General features: G+C 50.4%; 1 protein-coding gene across 3 annotated transcripts in view; it reads right to left on the reverse strand.

The window, feature by feature from the left end:
* Nucleotides 1-468: 468 nt before the first annotated feature.
* The window catches only part of MIGA2 (mitoguardin 2), a 39,780-nt gene continuing 21,576 nt past the window's right edge, over nt 469-18,672 (reverse strand). For all 3 annotated transcript variants that reach the window (XM_066580541.1, XM_066580542.1, XM_066580543.1), the window contains exons 9-16: nt 16,943-17,058; nt 15,566-15,638; nt 15,389-15,475; nt 15,205-15,303; nt 8,453-8,587; nt 6,922-6,975; nt 6,095-6,211; nt 469-2,904 (exon numbers count right to left, since the gene is read on the reverse strand). In XM_066580541.1, coding sequence (XP_066436638.1) covers nt 2,701-2,904; nt 6,095-6,211; nt 6,922-6,975; nt 8,453-8,587; nt 15,205-15,303; nt 15,389-15,475; nt 15,566-15,638; nt 16,943-17,058 — 885 coding nt within the window. In that variant the 3' untranslated portion in view covers nt 469-2,700. The remainder of the gene's footprint in view (nt 2,905-6,094; nt 6,212-6,921; nt 6,976-8,452; nt 8,588-15,204; nt 15,304-15,388; nt 15,476-15,565; nt 15,639-16,942; nt 17,059-18,672) is intronic.

Below are 18,672 nucleotides of genomic sequence, written 5' to 3' on the forward strand. Positions count from 1 at the left end.
CTGTTGTCCGGCACTAGTAGAGGTGATTTTGGGGAAAACATACCGAGTTGATGCAACCGTTGTGGTTCCCACTGAGCAGATGGTGGAAGTCCTAGCGATAAGCTTTCATGGGGTTATCCCAAAATCTAGTTGCTATCTCCTATCCACTTTCCTCCAAGTCAAGTACTAGCGCTCAGCAATTTCCATCAGCCCCACTGAAGTGAATGGAATGGTGGCTGTGCATGTATGGCCAATGCTCCGTAGAAGCATCCTCATAGTGACAAGTAGAGTGGGACACAGGACCCTCATTCTCAGGAGCAGTGGGAGTCTACGCAGTGAAAACCCCTACTAATCAAAGTTATCCCCTTTCCACAGGATAAGGGCTAACTTTTTAGATTTTAGGGTAGCCCCTTTAAACAATGTGTTTTGAGTTGTGGCCGAGTCTCTCTCTACCCCCCCCCCCCCATCTGATTCAGCATATACTCTACCTTCCTTAAAGTTCTCTTTTAATTCGATCTTTTGTGCAAGTATTTAGTTAGAGCATCAAGTCCGGTCATGAGGCTACAAAGAACACCGTAGTAACTCTCAGCAGGCCTGAACACAAATACAACAGAACATCATCTGATATGTCAGTAAAATATACCACAATACAAAGCAATACATTAGTGCAAAGAAAAAGTCACAAGATTGGCAAACACAGATGTGAACCCACCAACAGAAGTTGGGATGGGAGGGGGGGGGGGGGGGTATAAGTTATAGATAGACGTCTCAGAACAAAATCTCAGCCCATTGAATGCACTTACACTAGGCATTGGGTAAGGAATGGTCGCAATGCCCGACTGACAACACATTTCACATCGGTCCAACATGTCTCACTTCCAAACCCCGAAGTAAATGACAGTGAGAGCCTAAGCCACAGCAGAAGGTTCGGCGCTGGACAACACAACCTGCCAGTGGCGCCATTTTATGATGGTCTGTAGTTTTCGATCTTCCGTCACCTTCATGGTCCAAAACAGGTGTATAACTGTAGCTTATCAATAACAGCAGCGTCTTCCAACTCCCATTTACTTTCCAGTCTGTTCACAGTTAAGGTATACGTGTGCGGAAAAAAACAAAAACAGTCAACGATGCACAAAAATAAAAACTTCTGATTTTTTTTTGTCCTTTAGTTTTTTTTATGCCATTAAAAACTCTTCATAGTACGGTAGAAACGATGAATTAAAATCAGATGCTTGTAGTCTCCAGTGTTCAGGCAACGGTGTTAAGTAGATGGCAATTTGTGCACAGAACTGTTTAAAACTAGGATAAGAATGTCACCAAAACCTTTCGCTCTGTCCTCATAAGCTCAAGCTGAGGATACAATGATCTGCAACCTGTGCCCTCCAGCTAGAGGGAAACCTACAGGTACGAGCCATAGGATGGTGACCATATGGGCAGGCACAGGCTAGGGCTTCATTATACCAAGTTAGGCCAGTTTATAGTAGCCATAATACAGCTGTAAAATCCCAAATATTCCTGCGATCCTACTAAATCCAACGTCTACTATTCAAAGTAATTGGCCACCTGAGCAAGAAACAAAAGTAGTATTTATTTTATATGTTGCTGGGGTTGTTCGAGTTATGGAAACCCCTGGCACCAGGTCCTCCCAGCCTTTAAATTCAGGCGGTCCTTGACTCGGACAACTCCTTTAATACTTAGTGGGGCCTCCTTTTGCCCTAATGACATCAGATACTCTCTGTGGCATACGGTTTACTAACGTCTGATACACTTCAACTGGAATTTCCCTCCATTTACCCTGCAAATGTTTACGAGTCTTCTCAAAGAAGATGCGTCGGCCTGCGTACAACGCGGCAAGGAGTGTCGTCATTGGACAGTTGAGCAATGGAAGAATGTTCTACGGAGCGACGAATCACGCTACTCCATCTTCACATCAGATGGACGTACCTGGGTGTGGAGGAGCCTGGTGAACGTCTTTTGCCTTAGTGTATGGTGTACTAACAATAAGTACACTGGAGGTTACGTTATGGCTTGGGGATGTTTTACACGGCATGGTCTCAGTCCGTTGGTTGTAGTCGCAAAACCATGAACACGGAGGAGTACGCTGACATCCTAGATGATAATGCATTGCCAACAATGTGACAATACTCTGGGAACGGTCGGCCATATTTCCAACAAGGAAACGCGTCTCATCACAAGTCCAACGCTGTTGTACATTAGTTTGAGGATATGGATGTTCCATGATTGGACTGGCTACATAGGGTCCCTGCCTGAACCTGCTGAACATCTTTGGGACAAACAGGAACGTCGGGTCAGGAAATATGAACAGCGTCCATCTTCTGTGAGAGAACTTACCAGACATTAGCAGGATGAATGGAGGGAAATTCCAGCTGAAGTGTATCAGACGTTAGTAGGCAGTATGTCATGGAGAGAATACAATGGCATTAAGGCGAAAGGAGCCCCACTAGGTATTACCATATGTAATATATACCACTTCTGATTCTGGCTCAGGTGTCTAATCACGTCAGGCAGAATAGGGGATATCGCCGTAGTTTTCTATGATGATGAACGTTTGGTTTAGTACAAGTACCCGGAGGGGCACCCAGATCTGGCCATTGTAATACGGACATTAAAACGCCACCTGAAGTGGCCTGAAGCTTGTGATGCTCGTTAGGCCTGGAAGGTCCCTGATTGTGGTTACATTCTGTATTTTCATCATTGCAGTCAGAGGAGAAGCTCTTCTTCGATTCCATTTCCAACATGGACGTTGCCGTTCATTTCACGTACAGTGTCTATACCCAGATATCCCAGGAGGATGTCACTCCGCCTGCGAGACAGATGCAGGATATCTTCTGCTAGTGATTCGACTGTAGTGTATCGGACTTTATCCAAGTCAAACATGTCCTTTAAGTACTGCAATATCTGGTGCTGTTGGGCAACACAAGCAGAAGCGGGTTAGAAGGTTGTAGCCAATGGGATTTTATATTATATACTCGCTAATAATTACTAAATGGCGCTACGGAAACTAAACATGTGATGTAAAGCTTACTATGGGGGTTATATGGGTTTTATACCCTTCTGTGAATGCTAAAAGCTTGTGCTAGACCTTAGTTGCATACCACAGCAGTAGATTTCAATGGGCATTGAATACTAAAAGGTATTTTCAGTACAGATAACCTATCCTCAGGATAGGTCATCAGTAGCTGGATGGCGGGGGCTGCCACTTAAAATCCCCAGCGATCACCCTATCTCAGCCCCTGCACTTACTGCAGAATGTTCATGGCTCTGTCCGCATTGGGGTCAGAGCTGGAAGTGCTATAGGGCAGGGATCCCCAACCACCGGTCCGCGGACCAGGCCCGGGCCGTTGGGGTTATTTTGCCGGTCCGCGACGTCGCAGGGTACTGTCTATCAGTAGATTTGACAAGGAGGTGACGCCCCCACCTTTTAACTCTTTCCAATACAATTTGTATCCTGGTTTTCCTAGGGGGCTTACTCTTTTTCTGCCATTATACAACGGCGCTATATGCTGGCTAAAGCCAGTACTGCATGAGGTGACACGTTGGATAGGCTCCGACAGCAGAGAGGCTGGCAATATACAGTAAGAGAACCCCGACGGACGTCTTCCAACATCGGAGCTGTACAGCTTTAACTCAGAATGTCTTCAGAGATCAGACAGTGGATTGGAAAGGGTTAATTGGCTAGACCGCTGGCCTGCTAACTCCGTCTCTCTGGAGGCCGCTGTTGAAATTCTGCAGTTAAATGTCTGCAGCGCAGACACTATCGCCACTTAAGTACTCCGGTGCTGACACTCCCAGACTCACCACCAGCGGGGTCTGCTGCCCTGATAGAAGATGTGATGCGGTGCTCCATCTCCACCGCCCATCGGCGATATCTTCCTCTGCTCCACTCCTGTGAGTGAACCCCCCTCCGGTGCTGCCATGTGCTAAGCCAGAGTAAGGCGATTGGCAGCAGGGTCAAGACCCAAACGGGGGCCGGACACAACATCAGATCCCAGACCCACAGATGGCAGGGCAGCGGCGACAAGCAGGCCAGCGGGGACAGCCTATGTACGGGGAGAGTTACAGCAGCGCGTGTGGACGGCGCATCACAGACGCCAGCTGCGGATGGGAGAGCAGCGGGAACATGACTTTGAACTGGACAGTGTGAACAGCACGGCTGCAGGTAAAACAGCCAATCAGATGCTGGGGTGTCACCTCCATGTCAAGTCTGCTTAACGATGTCGACACCCCTAACCTCCAGTGTCGACTTAATAAAACAGTACCCCGCCACAGACCAGCACTAAACACTGACAAGTATGTTCTGCTCTGCGGCAGCTAAGAGCACACTGTGTGGGCTGGCCTCAAAAGACGGGGCTCCTGGCGGAGAACATTATGCGGGGCATGCCATCTTTCAGCGTTAGGGACCCGGTACTGTTGTATTATGTCGCCACTGGTAGTTAGGGGTGGCGACATAATACAGCAGTCTTGACATTTGTAGACGCCCCCAGCTTCTGATTGGTTGGGGTGCGGTGCCGTGCTATGCGACTGTCTCACCTGTCTCAGCAGCACCAGGAGGAACGCAGCCCACCGCCATCCCCAGTAACAGCGCCGGAGCCTCAGCACCGCAAAAACTCAAGCCAGCACTCATCCCGTCGGACGGGAGCTGACATCCCCAATAAGCTAACAGACTTCACGGGAGGCGAGTCACCGCAGGCGTCCTCCATAACCCGGCCCCCATATGACCAAAGCCCCATCACTGCCCCGCCCTGCTGGGTCATGGAAAAATGATCTTGCTTGAAGCCGGTCCCTGGTGCAAAAAAGGTTTGGGACCACTGCTATAGGGGATATAGCCCTCATTGATTTCAATGGGAGTGATGCCTTATGTTGCATTTCTGGCCATGACTCCAGTGTGGACAGAACAAGCAACATTCTGCCCACTGCAGTGAGATAGTGGCTGAGATCAGGTGATTGCTCGGGGCTCCCCAAACAGCGAACCCCTATCAACCACTGATAACCTATCCTAAGGATAGGTTATCAGTAATTAAAGAGGTTAAATGCCCAGAAAAACCCTTTAAATACAAAACTTTAGAGGAATTTTTTTAAAAAGCTTCACATCCATCCATTGGTTGAGTCTGGTATTGCAGTTTATCTCCATTGAAGCAAATATGGCTGGGCTGCAATACCAGGCACAAACCAATTCCTTCATTCTGTGGTGGTGCCGCAGGGTTATTGCACTTGCTCACCCTTAGGGCTCTTTCATACGAGCGCATGTGTTTTTTAGGATCTCTCGGCCGCAACGTAAATTGCATGAATGGCTGTTTTTCTGCGATCACGGCCAGCGTTTTCTCGCCCATTCACACGACCGGGATCAACGTTTTTAGCAAAAAAATAAAATAAAATACATTGCATCCTAGATGCCTTCCAACGCCTATATAGAGGCATCTGTAAGCTTTTTGCAGCATTGCACGCTGCTAAACCCCCCCCTAACCCCCTTTTTTTTTTTCAGTTCACATAGGAGTCTATAGGAGCCGCTGCCGTATATCGGCAAAAGAATATTTTTAGCCACCGTATATACGCTGGCTGTATTTCGGTCACGCATGTTCCAGTTTTGGCGGTCTGCCGTATTTACGAACCGTATATTCGCCCACGTGAACAAATGCCTTTGAAACCAATGCCTCAGATGGTCGTGTGTATCGGTTTGGCGTAAAAACTTCACAGTTTATGTGCTCTTGTGAATGAAGCCTTGGTCATGTCCACACAGGGAAAATTTGATGCAAATTTTCCACAAAGAGGCAGGAGCAGGAACTGAGCTCCCGCCCCTCTGCACTATTTGCAATGGGGAGAGGCGGGATGGGGGCGGGGCTAATTCTCAGAACTTAGCCCTGCCTCCGTCCCGCCTCCTTCCATTGCAAATAGTGCAGAGGGGCGGAGAGGGGGTGGAGAGGGGGCGGGAGCTCAGTTCCTGGCTCTTCCATCCCCCCCCCCCCCGCAGATGAGGACACCGTATATCGGCTGGGCGTGAAAACCCAGCCAATATGCAGTCGTCTGAATCCAGCCCTAATGTGGAAGAAGCACACAGAAACAACCTCTGTTGGCAAGAAAACATAAAAATAGTTACCTTAAAGAAATTACATATTTCTGTTAAATTTTCTTTTGGGCCTAGAAATCCATATGCCAATATGGGGCTGACATGCTCCGATACGGAGTAGAAATGTGATATGAAGCCATCTGGAACCTGATGAGATAGAATAATCATACATCATTGCACCGTGACATGCCTCTATGTCAGCTTCCAATAATTCTGAAATTCCCATCCGCTCCAACACTGAACTGTCCTACAATGTGGAATCTCACCATCCAGCATACCATACAAAGCAGCGGTAAATGTTAATGGGCCATCTACTTGATAGAAGATAAGCTTTATAATATGTTTTCTATAACTGTCCAATAATCTAACACGTCTGATAATCCGGCACCTATAGAACTGGGAAATGGCAGGAGTTCTGCTATGGTAATAGGACGACATTACAGGTAATACATTTATGTCGCAGTTCTATAATCACAAGGCTGAACACAATGCTGCATTGCCCACCTGATGCCCAACACTCCCACTTGCATAGGACTAAATGTGCATCAGGGCCGTAACTATAGAGGGTGCAGGGGATGCGGTTGCACCCGGGCCCAGGAGCCTTAGGGGGCCCATAAGGCCTCTCTTCCCCATATAGGGAGCCCAGTACTATGAATAAAGCATTATAGTTGGGGGATCTGTAACAGGTTTTGCATTGGGACCCAGAAGCTTCAAGTTATGCCTCTGTGCAGCATGGTTTAGGTATGGGTACGGGTACAGATACAGATAGGACGGGGGGTGCTCACCTTTTGCATTAGGGCCCCTGAGACTTTACTTACGCCCCTGATATGCATCATTATCTAACGGCATTGCCTTACCATAAGAAGCCTCCTTTTTGCTTTCAAAACCGACCAACAAGCTGTTGCTAAGGCCTGGGGGGAGAATGAACAACAGGTTAATGTTTATCACCTTCCATCTCATATATCGTCCAACCACCCAAATAATTTACCTTTTTAGAATTACCCCAACCATAAAGGGGTATTCTCATCCTATAATGTCATGACAAATCATAAATGCACCATAGGATCATAATCAGTGGGGGTCCACTCACTTCGGCTCCGTATCTTTTTGGCTTAAATAGGTGTATTCTGGGCATTTAACCCCCTTTCAGTACCGATGACCTAACCTCAGGACAGGGCATCAGCAGTTGATCGGCGGTGGCACTCTCGCTGCATGGGGCCGGATATCAACATTGGAATCCAACCGGAACGGCTATAAATGGTATAGCTCCCGTTGACTTCAATGGAAGCTATACCTACTGTAGCACTTCCAGCTCTGTCTCCAATGCGGATAGAGCCATCAAAATCCGTCCCCCTGCAGTGAGTGCGAGGGCCGATATCAGGTGATCCCCGGGGGTCCTGAGTGGTGGGCTGCCACCAATCAACTACTGATTTCCCATGCTGAGAATAAGTGACCCGCACTCCTATCACCAGGTCCAGAATCATAAACATCACAGAAATCAGATCAAAAGATGACAAAACCAATTAAACATAACCCTTATTTAAAAGGCATTATAAAAAGGTCAAACGATAAATCGCCCAAAAGGGGGAAGTTTTAAAAGAAGGTGCTAAACTCACCCTGCCATATTCCTAGTCTATACGGCCATTAATAATGGAGCGATCGGCCCACGATCTTCATTGGCTGATCTACCGTATCGACAACATCCCACCCTGGGGCGGCGATTGGTGCATGAGGACATTAAACTCCCACGGTTACTGTACGCTGCCCGCAGTGTCTCCACTGGGCCACTTCATCGCTCACCCCTGTTGTAAGTAGGTCATTAGTACTGAAGGGGGTTAAATACCCGTAATACCCCTTTAATACCTTGCATCGGCACTTCTAGTTTCCCGCTCTGCAAGGAACTGCAACACAGCTCCTTTCAAGTGAACAGGAGTGTGTGTAGCCCCCTGCACAGAGGATGGCTGTGAATGGGTTAAAGCACTTATCTAGCGCTGCTCCCGCATTCGCAGCAGTCGGACCTCCACTGACCAGTAAGTGAAGACAAGTCATCACCTACAATCATGAGAATAACTCCCCTGACATGTATTTGGTAGTCAGTAATTGTATTCCTCATGAAAGGAGTTTGGAGCCTCTTTTCTTAGAAATTTACATTGTATCGTTCCTCTGTTATTCCTCCTGGAAATGAATAAACAAAATGACAAAACAGGGCATTCCCCTGGTCATTGTTGCTACACAGTGATCCCTTCTAATCACCCTTCCAACTAATTAGTTTGTACACAGCCGGTCCGGTTACATTTACCGTGAGACATGACATAACAATAGATTAATCCAATAAACCTTGTTTCCTGCACACAGACACCAACTATCATGTTTGTTCTTCCTTCTTACCGTTTCCTTGAAGCTGTCAGACAACCATCGGTTTCGCAATACAGCAATCACGGAGGTAGGAGGGTTTTCTAGGTCCTCGAAGGCATCCATTAGGATAAAATCCAGCGCAATGTCAAAGAAATTCATGCAGACCACCTGGAAGAGGACGGCACACGGTCACTGGGGGCTGCTTGGGGGGTAAAACTGATCCCTCCAGGAAAATAGAACTTTGGGGGACTTTACATGGGACCACTACCGTCTCAATAGTCACTCGAAAAAGTTGCCAACGCGTCGTTTGTGCGCTTTTACGCAGAGCGATTGCGGTTCGCTTAATATCAACAACTCACCCAGCGATTAAAAAGTGGAATATTTACTCACTAGACGTTTACACGTTAAGGGCTTATTCAGACAGGCGTATATTGGGCGGGTTTTCAGGCCCGGCCGATGTATGCTGTCCCTCTCTGCAAGGGAAGGCAGCAGGCCGGGAACAGAGCACTGAGCTCCTGCCCCCTCTCCACCCCTCAACACTGCTTGTAATGGGAGGGTGGGACAGGGCAGAGCTAAGTCCCACCCCCTCCCATTGCAAACAGTGGCAAGGGGCGGAGAGGGGGCAGGAGCTCAGTGCTCTGTTCCCGGCCAGGCCAGCCGCCTCCCCTCGCAGAGAGGGACAGCATACATCGGCGGGGCGTGAAAACCCGACCAATATACGCCTGTCTGAATAAGCCCTAAAATATCACTTGTTGACTAGTTATGGGTTGTGAGGTTCTTTGGCCAGCGTCTGTTAGAAATTGTGACCCCTCCCCAATGCATCCTCACTGCTTGCGGAGTCCACATAACTACATACGAGCGGTCTTCATGTAACTCACACTGCTGCAGTCTCTCGCTGGTTAGTGTGAACAGCAGAGTATCTTTGAAGGCCGGCCAGGGACCGCCGCGGCGAGGGCCCTTCCGACGGCCGGCCAGGGACCGCCGCGGCGAGGGCCCTTCCGACGGCCGGCCAGGGACCGCCGCGGCGAGGGCCCTTCCGACGGCCGGCCAGGGACCGCCGCGGCGAGGGCCCTTCCGACGGCCGGCCAGGGACCGCCGCGGCGAGGGCCCTTCCGACGGCCGGCCAGGGACCGCCGCGGCGAGGGCCCTTCCGACGGCCGGCCAGGGACCGCAGCGGCGAGCGCCCTTCCGACGGCCAGCCAGGGACCGCAGCGGCGAGCGCCCTTCCGACGGCCAGCCAGGGACCGCAGCGGCGAGCGCCCTTCCGACGGCCGGCCAGGGACCGCCGCGGCGAGCGCCCTTCCGACGGCCGGCCAGGGACCGCCGCGGCGAGCGCCCTTCCGACGGCCGGCCAGGGACCGCAGCGGCGAGCGCCCTTCCGACGGCCGGCCAGGGACCGCCGCGGCGAGCGCCCTTCCGACGGCCGGCCAGGGACCGCCGCGGCGAGCGCCCTTCCGACGGCCGGCCAGGGACCGCAGCGGCGAGCGCCCTTCCGACGGCCGGCCAGGGACCGCAGCGGCGAGCGCCCTTCCGACGGCCGGCCAGGGACCGCAGCGGCGAGCGCCCTTCCGACGGCCGGCCAGGGACCGCAGCGGCGAGCGCCCTTCCGACGGCCGGCCAGGGACCGCAGCGGCGAGCGCCCTTCCGACGGCCGGCCAGGGACCGCAGCGGCGAGCGCCCTTCCGACGGCCAGCCAGGGACCGCAGCGGCGAGCGCCCTTCCGAAGGCCAGCCAGGGACCGCAGCGGCGAGCGCCCTTCCGAAGGCCAGCCAGGGACCGCAGCGGCGAGCGCCCTTCCGACGGCCAGCCAGGGACCGCAGCGGCGAGCGCCCTTCCGACGGCCAGCCAGGGACCGCAGCGGCGAGCGCCCTTCCGAAGGCCAGCCAGGGACCGCAGCGGCGAGCGCCCTTCCGAAGGCCAGCCAGGGACCGCAGCGGCGAGCGCCCTTCCGAAGGCCAGCCAGGGACCGCAGCGGCGAGCGCCCTTCCGAAGGCCAGCCAGGGACCGCAGCGGCGAGCGCCCTTCCGAAGGCCAGCCAGGGACCGCAGCGGCGAGCGCCCTTCCGAAGGCCAGCCAGGGACCGCAGCGGCGAGCGCCCTTCCGAAGGCCAGCCAGGGACCGCAGCGGCGAGCGCCCTTCCGAAGGCCAGCCAGGGACCGCAGCGGCGAGCGCCCTTCCGAAGGCCAGCCAGGGACCGCAGCGGCGAGCGCCCTTCCGAAGGCCAGCCAGGGACCGCAGCGGCGAGCGCCCTTCCGAAGGCCAGCCAGGGACCGCAGCGGCGAGCGCCCTTCCGAAGGCCAGCCAGGGACCACAGCAGCTAAGGATCACTCGTATTTGTGCATTTTCGGGAACCAATAAACGTGAAGTGGAAAGGCAAAATGTTTTTTAAAAAAAGGTGGGAACAAATCAGCGCTCCATGGTAACACCTCCCGGCAAAGTTGTCGTCTAGTTGTTGAAAGACAACGATTACCCGTTAACCTAGTTGATAATTAAATCGAGCAGTAACTATTTTTAGGGAAGCTGAATTGAATCGACTAGTGAACGAATTTTCGCTCGTCGACTGGTTGGTGGCCGCGTTTATAAGAACAGCCGTCGATTACATTTCCTCCTTATCTAGATGGTAGTTGTCCCGTATAAAGCCGCCCTTTCTATCCTTTTCAGTCTCCATACAATGCTTTCAGCAAAGAAAAAAGGCAGCCTTCATATGGCTACATCAAGAGAAAAATAAAAATACATATATATTAAGGCCCTTGGAAGGTAGGGAAGAAAAAAAGAAAAGAAAAATGGCCAGTCTTCAAGGGGTTAAAGACCTGATAATCCCGACTGTTCAATATCCTGACACATGATGGGCCCGAATGAAGCTAGGCTACAGACATTGTACAACAAGCCCACCAGGACTACTTGTAGGCATGACCCCACTAACCCCAGTGCTTCCCAGCTTCTAGCTCCTACACGCCGCACGCGATACAAGAGGCTCCTGTGGGAGACGTGTTCTTGTAATCATACATGTTTTGTTTTATTGCAGGCTTCTCCCTTGATACCGCTTCCTGATCTCTGCATAATAAGAGCCGGTAATTAGAACTGAATAACAAAAAGCTGTTTAGTCAGATGGAAGTTAGCGTTTCCCATCATCAGCCACATGGCAGATAGCAGATACAGCGGCATCCAAACAGTATCAGTGGAATGGATCGTGTCTTATTAGCATGTCATGTGTTGTAGACCATGATACAGACCCTTGGAGGGGTCAGCCATAGTTTGTGATGGGATATACGGGTTATGCCGCTGACATCGGGCCGTCTACAATGGCGCAAGGAGCGTCATCATTGGACAAACGAGCAATAAAAAACAAACAAACATTCTATTGAGTGAATAGGGCCGGCATTAGGGGTGGGGCAAACTGGGCAAGTGCCTGGGGCCTCCGTCCTCAAAAGGGACCACTTGCTCTCAGCGCCTCAACTGCTGTGGCGCTGCTAATCGTTAGTAGGAAGCAGTCTTGCATCGCCGCAGCGGAAGAAGCACAGCGAGAGGCAGCAGCGGTAGCAATTGACTGGAAGCTGGAGAGCGGCAGATACTATTTTCCATAGCTCCGTCTCCTCTTTTTAGATCCAGCCGATGTACCGCGAGACCAAGGTTGGCAGTTTGAGTAAGCCAAGGATGCCATAACCACCTCTAGACTTGCACTACCGACCCTAGTTGACATGGGGAAGGATGGACGGAGCTTGCTGCAGCGGCGGTCTCAGCAGCGTAAAGTCTGCACCAAAAACTGGTGTCAAAATCTGGACCATTAGTGAAACTTTTTGATAGGGCCGGCAGCAGGCTTCACCCCTTCAAATTAAAAAGGTGAAATCTTCTGCGGATCTGTAACCAAAAAGGTAATCAAACTCCACACCAAAGCAGATTTTCACACGGATTTTCACGGGGTTCCCCAAGATGCACTACACATTAAAATTTTTTTCTGGCAGAAGCAAATGTAAGCTTTTTTTCTGGTACTGTATCTATACCGTTTGCTTGATTCTGTCATCACATCTATGCATTTCTGATATTGTATCTATATAGTAAGTTTGGTTCTGGTACTATAGCTGTTTAGCGAGCCTAGTTCTGGTACCTTATCTATGTAGTAAGCTTGGTTTGGTTATTGTATCTATGTAGTATGTATAACTCTGTGTTGCAAGCTCAGTTCTGGTACCTTTTCCATGCAGTAAGCCTGTTTCTGGTACCATATCCATGTAAAAAGTTAGTTCTGGTATTGTTTCTATGTAGCAAGCTTCAGTTATTGTACCTATGCAGTAAGTATCAGGTCACCATTAACACTTCAGAGTGGTGGGGGACTCTTCATAAAGGGTTCATGGTAGCCTTAATCCACCCGTGGTTAGGAAGTGTGTGATGTGGGCTTCACATTGAACAGTGTCCTCCTCAGACTCTTAGTGGTGCCAGGGTGGTAGAAGTCACAGAAGCTAAGGAGGGCACTGTTCAGTGGTGCCAGGGTGGTAGAAGTCACAGAAGCAGTCAGCCTGCTGTGTATTCTATATGCAGGTATGTGCAGTGTAGCACAGGCTGGTCTGGGGACTGGAGGCTCATAAAAAAATGTTGGATTTAGTCCGGACGGGCCTGAGCTCTAAGAATTGGGGTAAAACATGATAATATTTGCTTCAACTGTACCGAGTTGACTAAGGGCTCATGTCCACGGGCAAAATAAGAATTAAAATCCGCAGCAGATTTTAAGGCCTCATGTCCACGGGGAAAAAAATCGGGCCCGCTACGGATTCTCCATGGAGAATCTGCAGCGGGTCCCTCCTGCCCCGCGGACATGAGCGCTGAAAATAGGAATTTAAAAGAATTTACCCATCCGTAGCGGGCGGGGAAGGTCTTCTCTTCCTCACGGCCGGATCTTCTTTTTCGGCCGGCGGATGAACTCGTCACGGCTGCGGCACGTCGCCGACGTGCCGCGCGCATGCGCCGGGCACATCCGCCGAGCCGAAGCAAGAAAGATGCGGCCGTGAGGAAGAGAAGACCTTCCCGGTCCGCTCCGGATGGGTAAATTCTTTTAAATTCCTATTTTAGGTCTCCCGCGGATCTGGACGGCTTCCATAGGCTTCAATAGATCCGCGGGCAGGAAAAGAGTTAAAATCTGCTGCGGATTTTAATTCTTATTTTGCCCGTGGACATGAGCCCTAACTCCTCTTCTGCCCGCGGATCCGCACCCCATAGGGATGCATTGACCACCCGCGGGGTAGATAAATACCCGCGGATCGTCAATAAAAGGGATTTAAAAAAAAAAAGGAGCATGGAAAAATCTGGACCATGCTCCATTTTCGTGCGGGTCTCCCGCGGGGACGGCTCCCGCGGGCTTCTATTGAAGCCTATGGAAGCCGTCCGGATCCGCGGGAGACAAAAATCGGATTTTACTCACCCGCTCCATTTCTTCTCTTCGCCGAGGCGCCATCTTCTCTCCGTCGCGGCCGGATCTTTTTTTCACGCGTCACCGACGTCATCCTGCGTATCCGCCGAGCCGAAGAAAGAAGATCCGGCCGCGGCGAAGAGAAGAAACGGAGCGGGTGGGAGGTAAGTTTATTCTTATTTTCAGCCCTCATGTCCGCGGGGCAGGAGGGACCTGCTGCAGATTCTCCATGGAGAATCCGGAGCGGGCCTGATTTTCCCCGTGGACATGAGGCCTAAACGTGCCTGCGCTTTGGAATTTGAGGCCCCATTTTTAATTTTGCCCAGGGCCAGACTTTGTCTAAAACCGGCCCTCGGAATGAATAATTGCACTACTCCATCATCACATCAGATGGACGTACCTGAGTAAGGTGGAGCCTGGGGGACACCTTCTGCCTTAGTGTGCTGTGCCAATACTTAGGTACAGTGGAGTTCCCATTAAGGTCTATGGATGTTTTACGTGGCATGGTCTCAGTCCATTGGTTGTATTGACAACCACCATGAATACAGAGGTGGACCTTGACATTCCAGACAATAATGTGCTGCCAACAATGTGGCAATACTCTGGGAATGGTTGGTCATATTTCCAACAAGACAACGCACCTCGTCACACATCCAAAAAGGTTTTACGTTTGAGGACAGGATTGGACTGGCTGCACAGAGTCCTGACCTGAACCCTACTGAACATCTCTGGGATGAACTGGAACGTCGGGTCAGAAAATATGAACAGTGTCCATCTTCTTTGAGAGAACTTATCAAACGTTTGCAGGATGAATGGAGGGAAATACCAGCTGAAGTGTATCAGAAGTTAGTAGAAAGTATGCCACGGAGAGTATCTCATGTCAAGTATTACCATATGGAAAGAAGAACTACCTTTGATTTGTGCTCAGATGTCCAATTACTTTTGGTAAGATAGTGTACTGGGGGATTACTAGAACATTTAGTGGGAATACTGCCCCCAACGACAAGTGCCGGCCACTATAAGGAGGTTGGCGCAGAGGCTTCCACTCTGCCCCCTGTATTTGGAGTGGAAGTCTCCGCGCCGACGTCCCATGTAGTGGCCACTTCTTGTAACTACAGGTACAGCTCCCATTCATTTCAATGAAAGCCGTGCCTGCAGTTACAAGCACTGGCCACTACACAGAGGTCGGCGTGGAAGCTTCCGCTCCGACCTCTGCGTTATCGTGGCACTGACAGCATGCGCCCACTCAACTGATCGGTCGGGGGTCCCGAGCGACGGACCCCAGTCGATTCAACTATTGATGACCTATCCTGATAGGTAATCAATAATATTTCTATGGAAACCCCCTTTAAATATTTGATACTGAGGAAGTCTAAACTCTCCTTACCCCACGTCCTTCAAGTTCCTTCTGTGTGGTGGGCCACGTTTCCTCCTTCGATGCAAACAGCAGCATCTCTTGATAGTTCTCAATGAATCTCTTGGGGTTCTAGTGGTTTACAATATAGAGATCCCAGTCAAGGGTTAAAGTCTGAATACACGTGTACACATAATGACACACAGTCCCCCAATACCTTCTCTGCTTTCACCATCAGTCCCGTCACCATCTGCTTCCCAACTTCACCAAAAAATAGCCGATTCCCTTCATTCTGGAGCAACAGCTGAAATTGAAAACACACAGCGCACTTTTATTTCCCGTCTCACATGGATGCGGATACTTGAGCTACGAACAAACGTGTCGGTTTACAGACCCTGAAGGCTTGACGGACGCAGTGGAGTTTTGCCAGAAAGTCCTGGTCGTTGTAGCAGCCTAGCAGTTCAGTCCTGAAAAGATGGAAATGCCTTGAAAAAAAAAGGGTTCTCCCACCTTTTCTATTGAAGACCTATCCTCAGGGCAGATCTCCACAGATCGCAAGCCGCGCCACTCATCGGAGGCATTAACCTTTAAAATGCTGCTGTCAATTCTGACAGGAGGATTTAAATGCCCAGAGCAATATACAGGGGTCCCGCACTGCCCCCCGTTATGAGATTGCAGGTTGCTGTGTGGGTGCCATGGCAGCCAGGGGCCTTCTGAAAGGCCCCAGGGCTGTCATTGCAAATTGCCCATCAAGACACGCCTGTGGCGTAGCTTGATAAAATGCCTGTCAGATCGCGGTATAATGTAATGCTATAGCATTACATTATACTGCAGGAGTGACCAAAGCATCGCAGGTTCATGTCCCGTAGAGGAGGGTGAAGAAAAAAAAAAAAAAAAGAGCCGCGTCCTTAGGCTGGATTCAGACGACCGTATATCAGCTCGGTTTTCACGCCGAGCCGATATACGGTGTCCTTGTCTGCAGGGGGAAGGGGGGGGGGGGAATGGAAGAGCCAGGAGCAGGAACTGAGCTTCTGCCCCCTCTCCGCCCCTTGCCACCGTTTGCAATAGGAGGGGGAGAGACAGGGGCGGAGCTAAGTCCCATCACTTAGCTCTGCCCCATCCCGCCCCTCCCATTGCAAATAGTGGCGAGGAGCGGGGAAGGGGCGGGAGCTCAGTTCCTGCTCCTGGCTCTTCCATTCCCCCCCCCTGCAGACAAGGACACCGTATATCGGCTCGGCATGAAAACCGAGCCGATATACGGCCGTCTGAATCCAGCCTTAGGGGGTTAAAGGTAGAGTTGCACACAGCAGATTTGTTCAATTCATCTTAATGGGGACTGAAGAAATAACCCCATGCCAGTAAATAGAACAGGTACTTACTCCCAGAAATGTCTGCAGCAAATCTGCCGTGTATGAATGCATACACCCACGGGGCCCTTTTTCACTGGCCAATAAATTGTTCGGATTCCCGCAATCCAAGGAGAATCTGAGCGCCTTTCGTTCAGTGTAAATGCATGCGGCGACTGAACGATGAAGAATTCGTTCCCTTCTTGTTTATCGTTCAGTTTCTACTTGCAGAAAACTGAATGATGGATTATTGCGAATGGAGGCGGGGTGGCTAGAACAATCCCTGGCGCGCTCCACCTCCGTTCACTGAGCAATGCCCGTTCTTGTGTGAAAGCCATCGCTGGGTCAACATGGGAGGCATCTGTACTGGACAGGCCTTCCTGTGTAAGAGGGTCCTAACACAGATATCCTGGTGGGAGACTCACCTCACTGTCCGACAGGTTACATCTCCACATCTAACCAGCTTCACTGCTTCCTCATAGGCTGCTGCAGGCTTTGGCGGTATGAATGGGCTTTCATTCAGTTGTAGGGACTCAAAAATCTGAAAAGCAAAAATAAAAATATCAACATTAGAACTTGATCTACAATCAAGAATGACGTAGACATGAGGGGAACCGTACGATGTGGGGAAAACACACGGCAAAGGAAAAGTGGGGAGCCGTCCAAAGCAACCAGATGCCTTTCCCCTTGCATCAGTTTTGACAAATCTCCCAATGATACACACCTTCTAGTATAAACAGTTTCCAAATTCTGCGTTTGAAGGTTATTTTGGTTGCAGACGTGGCGTTATAGATCATATGATGAAATAGGCTATGCAGAGTCACCGTAGGGATCCAAGACGAGAGCAGAAAAAGTGGAAGAGCCCAGAGGTGACAGTCGGTGGATGCTGGCTTTGATATCAGAAAGTTTGACACTTTAACAAAAATGACTTTTTCAAGACCAGCAAGTGTAACGCGTTTCACGGTACGCAGACCTCTTCATCACACAGCTAGAATATCATAAATGAATGGAAAGTGGAAAAAAGTGAAGAATTGACTCTTTACAAGTTTCCTACATATACTGCGTTCACGCAGAAGTGTCAGAGAGTGGAGGCGGAGCGCGCCAGAGTTCTCTTCCGGCTGCTCGCCTCCATTCATAGTAACCAGTAGTTCAAAGATTGAACAATTCCTGTTTACACTAAGGGAGAAGTTTCTCAGTAGTCGTTCCGTTGAGCTGAAATAGAATGACCCGCAACGTCTCGCTCAGTGCTCTAGGGGGAGCTGTGTGTACAAGGGCCGACGGTCGCCATAATCACCTATTTGAGCAGGTGACTGTATAAAAGGTACCTTTTAGCTCTTCCAGACCTCTTCCGCTATCTCGTAGTGCCAATATGACCTTTGGTCAACCAGCGCTGTAGGCCGGCAGCACCTACTCTGTTGCCTTTTTCAACAGGTCATATTCCAAGTCTATCGTTCTTTAACCCTTTCCAATCCACTGTCTGACGTGTAAAGACATTCTGATTGAAGGCTGTACAGCTCCGATGCCGGAAGACGTCCGGCAGGGTATCCTTACTGTATATTACTGTCCGGCTCTAATGTCAGGGGCCTGTCCAGCATGTCCCATACCGCAATACTGGCTCTAGCCAGCAGATGGCACCATTGTATAACGGCAGAAAGAGAAAGCCCCCTAGGAAACCCTGAATCTAAAATTGGATTGCAAAGGGTTAAGGCCGCTCTGCCCACTTCTTCACCTCCAAAGAGACAAAAGGGCAAGAAGACAGACCCATGATTGAGACATGGCCAATAGAGATACAGAAACCGTCCTGTATGTGACCATTGGCACATAACGAGGTGACAATAGCAGGGACTTCACTAGGAAGCGCTGCTCCAATCCATACAAGAAACAGAAGCTTCAGAAGTGCAAAAATTTTTTAAAAGCCCTTGTGTTGTCTACGTGGTAGATTGGGATGGTGCGTTCAGTAAACTTTTGTACCAATGACCGGATGCCGCACATCACACAACTAGATGAAAAAGCAACGATGACGTTCGTATGGACGCACCCTGTTTGAGGGGGCATAGAGATGGTGAGAAAACTACAGTGACTTTACAACGATGTCACTATGCATGTTATGGCGGTAACAGAAGCAGTGTAGAGCAACTAGAACGTTCCTGCCCCG

The sequence above is a fragment of the Eleutherodactylus coqui genome, chromosome 10 (genome assembly GCF_035609145.1).
Source record: "Eleutherodactylus coqui strain aEleCoq1 chromosome 10, aEleCoq1.hap1, whole genome shotgun sequence".
NCBI lineage: Eukaryota > Metazoa > Chordata > Amphibia > Anura > Eleutherodactylidae > Eleutherodactylus > Eleutherodactylus coqui.